Consider the following 11,743-nt stretch of genomic DNA (forward strand, 5'->3'; position numbering starts at 1 on the left):
CCAACGCCACACCACGAATTGAATTGACCCATAAATCCACAACCTAAATACTATATATTAAACATCCTCTTTCTGTACAATAAGAAAAGCTGAGAATTGGAACTAAAGAAATGAGAACTACACATCCGAGAGTGAGTGTAAAACAAGCAAATAAAACGTTCATATTCGTCACAGTATTTAATGCCCTGCAACTGCTGTTTAGGGCTTATACAGCAAAGTCTCTTCATGAGACTCATAGTCCTCCTGTCTCAGTTCACAGACTGTCACACAACCGCTCACCTTCATTAGTCGAGAATCGTTTCTTCCGTATATTGAAGAATCAATAATTTACATTAAATATCATACAATATCTCTGTTTTGAGTGAAACCATCGCTTGGGCTTGAGTGGTTTTCCCCTGGATAAGGTCGAGTTGTGAGAAAGGAAATTGTCCACGTCTAAGAAAAGAGAAGCAAATCCCGTGGCTGGTTATCTCTCACTTCTTTCGGCTTCTCAGACAGATTTTCTCGCAGTCAGCACCCGTCCGATGGACCCCAGACCCCCCACGGCGAAAGCCTGAGTGAGAATATGAAGACAAAAATAGAAAAGACGTGTGAGATGGGGAAAAAAAGGCTTAAAAGAAATGTAACCTCTTTATTCCCAGACCGACCTTTTCGTGCCACTGGAGCAGGACGGCGCTGCTGTTGTCCGAGGGCTTCTCGAAGCCTCTGTAGATGTACTTCATCAGCAGGTCCACTCCGTTCTTGTCCAGGGACTTCACTGCCGGCTCAATATCGCTGCTCTTGAATGCAGTCAGCACTCGTAACACCACCGCCTGGGCCCGCTCCTGAGAGAGGAGGAGGACGGAGCGAAACAAACAAGTGGAGGTGGTGTAAAAGACAAACAGCTTGGACCGTTTAAATGCATGTGCTAGTGATGCACCCAAAATTTATTTAAAATGGAAACCTATATAGAGTGGTGCAGGTATGACATCAGAACCCAGAAGACCAAAGCGCCGCTGGTTCCTTCAAGATTTTACTTTGGGGTTTTACAATGGGGTTTCTCAATTTATAAGTAAAATAAAGCATGTAGGTAAACATAACTTGACAACACTTTGACGTTTTGTTCTACAATGTAAATTACACACACTCATAGCAAAAACACAAATTTTGGAGCAGTTATGTTTATTTTTGAAAACTTAAGTTTTTAATAAGTAACAATATAAGACAGCTTGGGCTGTGAGTGTGTGCAGTGTACGTTGTAGAACAAAACGTTAAAGTATTGTCAAGTTATGTTTGCCACAGACTATATTTTACTCATGAATTGAAAAAAACCCATCATAAAACCCTATAGGAAAGTGTCAAAGGAAACAGAGGCAAATTAGACTTCCAAGTTCTGACATCATCCCTGCACCACTCTAAAAACGTTTTCTTTTTGACGAAAACTGAAAATGACATTTTGAAAATTAAATTTGGGTAAGTGGATAACTGAACTCAGTATGCTGTCGTGTTCTCAGAGGATCAATTAAACCAGCCGTGGTATATTTTTTCGAAAATGAGCTGTCTCCCAAAATTGTACATATTGCTACTCCAGCATAATTTTTTGGTTTTCTCTGCATCACTTTCCGGTTTACTTGTAGCTTATACACATTGGGGGAACAAAATAGACACGGTCACGGTCAAAAAGCACCATCTGAGGAGCAGAAAATAAACATCACAGTTTCTGTCAATGATTTTCTCAATTGCCAAAATGTTGGTGCATCATCACTGATAAGGATGCTTAATATTATTAAAGGAATATTTAATGTATAAGTTAGGCTCAATCGACAGCATTTTTGGCATCATTTTTGTTACAGCAAAAAAAAATTGATTTGTCCGTCGTTTTCTATATATATATATATATATATATATATATATATAAAAATAATATACAAAAATCTAAAATAAAAGCTACAGTGAGGTGTTTACTATGGTAGTGAATGGGGCCAATCTTTGGAGGATTTAAAAGCACGAATGTGAAGCTTATAATTTTGAAAAAGCACTTACGGTGCATTTATTCTGTTGAAACCTGTGTACTATCTGAGCTGTAAAACTGTTGAGTTTTTGTATAGTCATGTTAGGCATTACGCTGCAAAATTGGATATAACTTTATACAGAAAAGGTTAGCGAGCTAATTTCTTTACACCAAAAACATGTCAACACATATTGTTATACACTGTTATACATAGTACTTTATTATTTACCAATCGGCTCCATTCATTTCCATTGCGAGTGCGTCAGTAGGGCCCAGATTTAGCTATTTTTGAAGAAAGAAGGACAAGTAGAAATGAATTTTAGTGGAATCAACATTTTGCAAATGCTGTCAAATGAGCTTAAGTTGTACTGAACCCAGAATATTCCTTTAAACCATCCATTTGATATATTATGAATATAGGTAGTATAAATGAAATGCAGAACTATTACATCCGCCATGTTGTTACTGTCAAGTCATAAATCATCATAGCCATTAATAAATCCTCTCCCATGGCCTCATGGAATAGTAGTATCCATCGAATAGTGCTCTTTTGGCGTACTGTTTTTCGCATTCTATATAGGCTAGTAGAGAAGTATTTGATTTCGAACACCGACTCTTCTTGAACATCTGAAATGGATAGATCAAACTGTCTGAGTAACAGAATTGGCTCTTACTTTCACTGCTGGATTCTTGGAGTTGATTGGTGGATTCCTCAAGGCGATGTGAAATGCTGACATCATGTCCCCTGTGCATCACAGTTAGTTAAGGAAAGCTGACCAACCAGTCAGTCGGTCACTCTCAAAGAACCATGAAGAGCATTCCTTAGAGAGAGTAAATCTTATTTTTGCGTGGTTGAAATAGTTTTTGATAATTTATATCCCAGCTTAATATAGAGAGACAACTATAAATAAATCATTTGTGGGTTGACTTTTCAGAAAAATTTGAACTCTCTCGGATTCTCTGTGGTATATCAAAACATCATTCTGTTTATAAAAATATCATTCTGACCATCCTGACGTTAACTCAAATGATTGTGGGGTGGGAAAATCTAAAATAATCAACTGAAAACACGTAACCTGCTGCCAAGGCAAACCTTTAAACACTAGAATAGTCCATATGCTGATGATATTAACATGAAAATCATGTCTTTATTTCATAGTGAGGGTAAAGGAGGCGTCAGACTCAAACCTCTTTAAAGCTCCTACGGTCTAAAAATGTGTCTCCGAGCACCAAAAATGGATCATTCCGGTCACAAACGCTGATGACCTGATTAAATAAATGACATCACGCACAGTTGGAGGGAAAAGAGGGGGGAGATTTTTTCTCAGAAACTAAATAACTGTTTACGTTCTGTTATGTGTCATTTAAAAACACATCTGAAGATTAATGCTTATCTATCACACGTTAAAAATACACGAACATGTCATATTCAAGGTTAATCGAGGTTTAAAAGAATTAATGTAATTAGAAAAACTGAAACTACATTTTGGTTACACATTTTAATGTGTCAACGTTACAGTGTAATAATACATTTAAGTACTGAATAATAGTAATTAACTACAGGTATTTAGGGTTAGTTGCATTCAATTATGCATAATTTATAGTTATTACCGAAGTAAATACATGTAATAACGTGTAACGAAGACACATTAAAATAAAGTGTTACCTAAAATATGAATTGAACCAAAAGTAATGGCACGGTTTAAAAAAAAGTGCATTAAAATATTTAAATATTCTCAGTCAACGTGTTAGAAGCCCTTACGGATATGAAACCTAAATATAATAAATGATGAAATAATTAATAATTTATATATCAAACTAAACTAATGTGAAGAAAAAAAATAAACAAAAAGTAGCCTAAACTTACTATTGTAAGGACAAATAAATTTGAAAGAAAAAAGAAAGAAAACCTAAATAAATCTATGTAAAACAAAAACAAAAAAGAGCTATAGCCTAATAAATGAATAGAACAGAAAGTAATCCGCATTCTGCACCAGCGATAACTCCACAAAAAAAACTGTTACCTCAAATACAAAAACAAAACATCAATAATTTCGAACAAACCTAAAACCACATTCCTATCCTCCTAACTATTTGACAGGTTCAGTTATTAACACACAGTGAGCTGCCTACCTAGACACTTGGAAAGCATTTCTGGACAGTGATGCCTAGATATAATATAGCTGACTGGTGTTTAAACACAACATGTGTGTAAATAATGTACGAGTTAATCTAAACCAGGACAAGGTTGTTTTGGGTGCCCTTAAATTAAAAGAGATGAACTTTTCCCTGCCACGTTTTCTAGAGATGTTAAACAATATCCGTCAGCATAAGGTAGGCTATATAATATACAGTAATGGATGATGACAGTGAATGCAGCTGAAGGATATTGTCCGATGAGCTCGTCCACCTCACAGGCGTCCGGTTCCTGTTGCTCGGCCGCCTCGTCCTGCTCGTCCACGAATTGATTCTCGTCGTATTCGTCGATGTCGACTCCCCGGAATCGTGAGGACAGGGTGTTTTTCGCCATGAGGAGGAGCCCGGGAATGTGCGATAACGGACAGGTCTGCAGCTTCCCTCAGTGACAGTGCAGAGAGCCGTTAATGTGTTCATCTGTCAGTGGGAAGGTGTGGCTGTTATACCTCCTCTTCCTCCTCCTCCTCCTCCTCCTCTCTCCTCCTCCTCTCTCCCAGCGCGAGCATCTCCACACATTCCTGCAGAGCGGACACAAATCCCGACTGGAGCGGAAACGGAATTGCAATCCATGGTTACGCTGTGACAGCAGTGACACTGTGTTTCCGTTTCCTGAGAGGCAACGATGAATGCGGCTTGACTCAAATGGAGTTGCCTAAAAAATACTTTTGATTGTTGTGAAGCCTTCAAATGTTATCATTTTTAAGGACCTTTGTATTTAGATATAGGTAGCCGCCGGCCCGGTTGGTCTTAAAAGTTAGTCGTCTAATTTTATTCTGCAATGGTCCTAACTTTTTTAAGTCAATTAAATAAAAAGGTAGATTGGTCTAATTTGAACTGGAAAAGTATCTAACTGCTGGTTGGTCAGACATAAGACATAACTGGCTAAGTTTATGCAACTAGCCCATGGATTTGATTTCAATAAATATTACGCCACTCTCTCACACACACACTTTCAGAAGCGCGCGTGTCTGGCTATAAAAGGCACTATCCTTGTCAGTCACTATATCATCAGCATGCAAATACTCTTTTGTATACGTCCGGTTAGTTTTATTTGTTTTGATGACATTTTCGCATGTACATCAGGTTTTTTTGCAAGTATTTTGACAGCCCTAGCAGAAACTTGTTCGAGATAACCCATTTGATCCACTAATTTTGTTAGTTAGTTAGTTTGACAAAGTGATCACATGTCTTTGATTCCTTGTGAAATAAACCTTTCAATTGGAGTAACTATTGTAACATTTGACCACTGACATTGATCATTGATTATTATCAAAATATTACTAACGTTAACTATGTGATGTCTGAAATATTGCAGCCTCAGACCGCTCCAGATCCAGGAGAGCTGCTTCCACTCAGACGGCTGGTCAGGAGGTTTGGAGACTCAGTTCTGATGCTTTAGCTCCTGTGTCTTCTGAGTTTTCTGGTTCTGTGTTCACAGGTCAGCAGAGCCCAGGTGATGGATGTCTGTCCAGTCGGTCATGTGGAGAGTTGAGTCTTAGCAGCAGAGGGACGTACATTGTTGAGTGGAGGTGGAGTGGCGACGGATCGGACGACCCATGTGAACAGGACAGTTGTGGCAACTGGAGTTTGTCCAGGTCCGACAGCTTTCAAGAGATGATGTGCTCTCCGCTGCCAGGTCAAGTTCCTGTGGAGCCAACAGTGACTTCCAATGGCCTAACAGCTCAGGGTGCCGTGGAGGCGTCTCCTGCGAACAAGACCTCAACAGGTGAGATTGAAATAAGCCTGGGGGTGTAAAATGTACTGATAGAGATTTAGATATTTCGTGCATAAGACTGCTTCAAGTTTTTAGCAGGTTAAGGTCTAGTCATATTTACCGGTGCTCAGCATAAGTTAGCTGAAATTTTCTTTCCAAAATTTTTCCAAAATATCTTAGTTGGACGTTTGTTAAACATATTTTTCAGAACATTCAAAAGTAACGTTCCCATAATGTTTGCAAAATTATAAAACAGAATATTCCCTTAACATCTGTATAACCAAGAAAAAACATTTTTGAAACATTGAAAAAAAATGGATGTTTTGAAATAAGTGAAATAAGACTTTGGGACACCTATGCAGGCATTAAGCAGAGGTACGGCCTTTGTATAATATTTGCATTACTTGGTTTTGTAATATTACAGATAAGAATCGAACAGTAAAATGTGTAATTTTGTCATTGAAAAGATAACTATTAGAAACATCTCTGACCTCAAATTAAACAATTGTTTTTCTTCATTTCAGAAAAACCCACAGAATGTAGGAAGAGGAAAGGAATTTGTAGTTTCCTCATGAGCGTGTGGAAGGCTATGAAACATCATTTCGGCTGCTGTTGTCACAGTAGTGCTGTGGATGTTGTGGAGCCTTTCATCCCTCCACCAGATCTGGACCCGGAGCCTGATCCAGATCACTCAGCCGTCAAGCCAAACAATGGTAAAGCCACAGTCATTATTTCTTGAACATTATTTTAAACAGTATTGACTTTTCGTTTTCCACTAAAAATATCTTAAGGCTTGTTTTCTGAGGAGAATAATAATATTATTCTCCCCATATTAATAAAATATTAGGTAAATACAGGGGTTAAGGTTAGGTAAGGTTTATGTGAAGGTTCAGGGTTAGTACCTAGTTATTACCCAGTTTTTGTAATAACTGTAATAAGTACATATTGTTTTATGGTGTCTCAAATATCCTTTACACCTTTTACCCATTTATTCTTTATTCTCAGGTAGGTAAGGAAAGTCGAGTCTGGACAATACTATAAGCATTCAAAATACTTACAATTAGTTCAGCAGACTTCCCTGTGGTCAGTTCTCGCTTAAGGTCCTTAAATAATTATTCAGACAATAACTTGCCAATAATATAATATAAGTTTTATTAAAGTTAACAAGCGTTATATCAAAGTTAAAGTTAGGTTACAATAATAATAAGTTTCAACAATCAGCTGGTTATACAGGCGTCGAGGGAAACTGCGCTATTCAGAATCCAAGGTCTTCAGTCTCTCTCTCAGCCTTTATATGCAGGCGTCCGAATGTAGATTCCAAACTCTCTCCTGACGTCATCAAGTGGAGTTCTGCCAACTTCTTAGACATGGCTCTTAGTTGTTTACGCTGTATCCTCCTTCGGCGCCTCCGATTTCTCTTCCTCTGCTTTCTTCTCTTAGTCGTCTGCAATATATACTTTATCTAGTACATTTTCATTTATCATAAAACTATTTCTAATACATAAGTACTTTCTACTCTAAATCAGTTAACACATACATTTCATGCAAGTAAGTAATTTTCTTAATAATAGTAAAATCACACAGTACATATCTTGTTCAACATCACTAACAGGGTTACATATATCTATCTTAGCAAAAGCATTATTACTATTTAGGTTACATCACTACAAAGCAAATCAAGCATTAATCAAGGCAGTTTTAATTGCAACATCATCCTCTATATTAACAATATGCACATGGGAAACAGGACTGTAAAATAAAGTGCTACCGGTAACACGTTAGTACATCTACTTACTATAGTAATAACAGTAAATTATGCACAATTACAAGTAACTAACCCTAAACCAAACCCTAACCGTAACTCTGTAGTAAGTACATGTAGTTAATTAATATTACCCAGTACTTATCTGAGTAAGTAAGTACAATGTAAGTACGTCACCTTAAAATAAAGTTAAAAAAATTATTATTTTTATAACTCATATTTTTATAATATTGTTTCTGTTTTTCAGAGTCCTTTGCATCTCTCTTCAACGTAGGACAGATGATTGGATCTGGGGGATTTGGCAGTGTGTATGAGGGAACACGGAAATTTGATGGCAAAAAGGTAAATATTACCGAACTGTACAAACATTTTGCAAAACATATTCAAAACAATTTGCAGATGGTTGAATACCTAGTGCAAGGTCAGGTGCCTGAATACTGTTACTGTTATTGTTTTTTGCAGGTTGCCATCAAGCAGATCAGCAAGATTTACAACAATCATTATCTTGATATTGTAAGTTGTTTAAAACCTGAATGTGTATTTAGTTGTTTAAGTGCTGATTACTGTAGTCAACACACCTGTAGGAAGCATTAGCTGTAAATGTTATAGACAAATAAGCCTAAGCACCAAAAAACTTGGCTCTGTATCTACAGAGGTCAAAGAAAAGTACATAAAAAAAATTAGATTTGTACCCAGCTAATCTTCTGTCTGCTACTTTTGTCTAGCCTGGGCATCCCGCACCTCTCGTAACAGAAGTGGCGCTGCTGCTAATGATGAGGCAAGAACCCAGAAGCCCCCATGTCATACAGCTATACGAGTGGTTTGAACACACTCACAAATTCACTCTCGTCATGGAGTACCCCGAACCGTGCGAGAGCTTGCTGGACTTCATTATTCTTAACAATAAACTGGATGAACCAACTGCACGGGTCATCATGAGACAGGCTGTGCTGGCAGTACAACACTGCATTAAACATGGCGTTTTTCATAATGACGTTCATGCGAAAAACTTCCTGATAAAGAAAAACACGTTAGAGCTCAAGCTGATAGACTTTGGCTGCGGTCAGCTACTTAGTAGAGACGGCTACGAGAGCAGAATATACCGTGGTGAGCATTTTGGCAATGTGGAAACCTGATTGTAGTGACTTTGACTGATTGATTATTTGACACTTTAAATAAAAAAGCTCAACAATGTGTGAATGTCTTGCTTACAGGATTACCGACTTACTGCCCACCTGAAGTCTTCACAGATACGAGATTCCACGCCGTCCCAACAAATGTCTGGGCTCTAGGAGTGTTGTTATATGAGATGGTGAACCCATGTTCTCCTTTTGGCAATAGAATGGAAATCACACAAGCCAAAGTTACATTTAGGAACTCCAACTTATCCAAAGGTGAGTGAATAATATTGATATCTTTGATAAACGCACACATAAAGCAAAGGCTCTGTACAGAAACAGTTTAAGGTGAAGTACTGTATACGATTTTTTTTTTAACCAGTAAGAGTTGCGTTTGTGATGTTTGTGCTGGGAAATATGCTCTCTTTTTTTCGCAGAAACGATATACTTCACCTTTAAAGTAAAGATAAAGAACATTGTGTTTAGATGCCAAGTCACATGGTCATGACTAACCAGCTCTCTCCTTATTAATATTTGTACAGAATGCAGTGATCTGATTAGCCAGTGCCTTACAAAGGATCAAACTAAACGGCCGACGTTAGAGCAGATGTTACAACATAAATGGATTAGAAATTATCTTCGTGTAGATTGGAGAAGTTCAGAAGATTCACTCGATCAGTGATTTCAGGTGTGAGGAAGTGTAACAGATGGACAGAGTAGGATTATCATCATTTGTTATAATCATATGTGTAGTGAACGGAGTTCACTTTTAATGTTGTTGTCAGTCACTTTTATATATATAGCGCTTTATACAATACAGGCTGTTTCAAAGCAGCTTCATGATAAGGATCAGGAAAATAACAGAATCAGTGATGCAAACAGAATTCAATTCTGCTGTACAAACATGTGAGTTGACATGTTCATATAATCTTTGTATTTGATAGGAAATAACAACATACTTGCTGTCCTTGGTGCAGGGCTTGAGATTGTGACGTGACCCGAAGACGAAATCCAACCTCAACTCGACAGGGAACTCAAGCCGCCACACCAGAGAGCTCAGAGACTGGCAACATGGGGGATCTTTCAGACAGTAAATCAAAGAACAATTTGGGACCCTAAAGTTAAGCTAAAGGGTCTCTTAGGTGGTCATTTGAACACTCAAAGTATTAAATTAAAAAGTGATCAAATTCATCACCTTTTACTGGACTCTAATTAGGGCCCAAGCCTTGAAAAGGCGAAGGCCCTATTGTTTTCCAAAGGATTATTCTTCTTAACTATTATTATTATTATTATTATATTACTACCTTTTGGGCACTTTTGGGGGCCTTAACATGCTCAAAAACTCTTGAAACTTTGCACAAATGTCAGAACCCGCGGCCATTAGAGCCGGACTGAAGCTGGTACCCGGGCGTGGCAGGGGGGCTCGACAGCGCCCCCTGGAACGCGGTCCGAAAACTTGGTCCATAAATCAAACACGCTTGCGTGGAATAATATGAAACTCGGTACACTTATAGATCTCATCGGTTCATATATCCTTCGTGCTCTGACTTTTTACCCCAGCCCAACAGGAAGTCGGCTATTTGGCGTAGTTTAAAAAACACATGCAATGGAATTTAAAATACTCCTCCTAGACGATTCAACCAATCACCACGAAACTCGGTGTGCATGAAGTCAAGACATGGAGGATGATAAATTGCGAGGGGATTTTTGATATCTCGAACGGTTTGGCCGTGGCGAGGAAACAAATTTATGGCGAATATTGGAAACAGGAAGTGTGTTATAACATCCTCATAGATTAACTGATCTTGATGAAACTTCAGCAGTGTGTTCGTTGTAAGAGGCCGATCACATGGATGTGACTATTGTGAGTCAAAGTTATAGCGCCACCAACTGGCAGCAGGAAGTGTGTCACTTTAAAAATGCTTTGAATTCACCCTCTTATTTTTACCCGATTTGCTTCAAACTTTATGTGTATAATGTAAACACACGGCAGATGTAGACCTGTGAAAGAATTATTGATATCTTAAATACTGTTGCCATGGCAACGCTTTAAACTTTTATATTCTTTTTGGGTGCATTTGAGGCTCTTAACATGCTTCAAATTGCATGAAACTCAACATGCATATCAGATTTATTAGGTACTAGGCATGTGTGAAGTTTCAGAACGGGCGCGGTGGAGGGGCTCAGTAGCGCCACCTTTAGTCAAAAATGGGGTATTAGTTTTACCTACAGTAACAAAAATCGGTATTTATATTTATCTCCCCGAGCCGGACAACTTTCTAATTTACAGTCATTAGCTCCGACCAACAGGAAGTCAGATATTTTGGTTTGAATGTGATTTGATGGGAATTTTGCCAGTCTCTCTCAGTGTCTGTGTGTGTGAGAGAGGAGGGGGGCTTTATTTTAACCCTTTCTCTGCTGTGTGGGACTTCTCGGGCACTTTTGGGGCCCTTAACGTGCTCGAAAACTCTTGAAACTTTGCACACAGGTCAGAACCTGCGGCCATCAGGGCCGGCCTGAAGCTGGTACCCGGGCGTGGCAGGGGAGCTCAACAGCGCCCCCTTGAACGTGGTCCGAAAAACTTGGTCCATATATCAAACACGTTTGCATGTAATAATATGAAACTCGGTACACATATAGATTTAATCGGGCCGAACAACTTTCGTGCTCTAAGTTTTACGCCAGTCCAACAGGAAGTCGGCTATTATGGGCTGTATGAAAATGCATGCCCCTGGAATTTGATATACTCGTCCAAGAAAAATTATCCTATCGCCACCAAACTCGGTCAGCATGAAGTCAAGACATTGAGGACGCTAAATTGCGGACGGATTTTTGATATCTCAAACGGTTTGGCCGTGGCGAGGAAACGAAGGTATGGCGAGAAAAGAAAAACACAATGTGTTATAACGTCTTCATACATTTATTGATCTTGATGAAACTTCAGCAGTGTGTTTGTTGTAAGA

The 11,743-nt window shown here is 38.5% G+C and overlaps 2 protein-coding genes across 3 annotated transcripts; one reads left to right on the forward strand and one right to left on the reverse strand.

The window, feature by feature from the left end:
* arpc5la (actin related protein 2/3 complex, subunit 5-like, a) lies at window positions 1-4,732 on the reverse strand. Its single transcript, XM_079636460.1, has 4 exons — window positions 4,380-4,732; window positions 2,665-2,736; window positions 648-824; window positions 1-553 (listed from the first exon to the last, which is right to left on the reverse strand). Exons 1-4 carry the CDS (start codon window positions 4,518-4,520, stop codon window positions 491-493), a joined length of 453 nt encoding a protein of 150 aa, XP_079492586.1. The 5' UTR covers window positions 4,521-4,732; the 3' UTR covers window positions 1-490.
* A 165-nt stretch (window positions 4,733-4,897) lies between these two features.
* LOC307011113 (serine/threonine-protein kinase pim-2-like) lies at window positions 4,898-9,970 on the forward strand. Of its 2 annotated transcripts, XM_079636458.1 has the most exons (8): window positions 4,898-5,549; window positions 5,625-5,912; window positions 6,425-6,613; window positions 7,910-8,004; window positions 8,125-8,175; window positions 8,388-8,769; window positions 8,877-9,056; window positions 9,725-9,954. In XM_079636458.1, the coding sequence occupies exons 2-8, from the start codon at window positions 5,801-5,803 to the stop codon at window positions 9,775-9,777; spliced, it is 1,062 nt and encodes a 353-aa protein (XP_079492584.1). In that variant the 5' UTR covers window positions 4,898-5,549; window positions 5,625-5,800; the 3' UTR covers window positions 9,778-9,954. The 2 variants fall into 2 exon arrangements, with proteins under 2 accessions (XP_079492584.1, XP_079492585.1); XM_079636459.1 differs by having other exon boundaries at window positions 4,902-5,912; window positions 9,758-9,970.
* The last annotated feature ends 1,773 nt before the right edge of the window (window positions 9,971-11,743 follow it).

Source organism: Phoxinus phoxinus (genome assembly GCF_949152265.1).
Source record: "Phoxinus phoxinus genome assembly, chromosome: 15".
Taxonomy (NCBI): domain Eukaryota; kingdom Metazoa; phylum Chordata; class Actinopteri; order Cypriniformes; family Leuciscidae; genus Phoxinus; species Phoxinus phoxinus.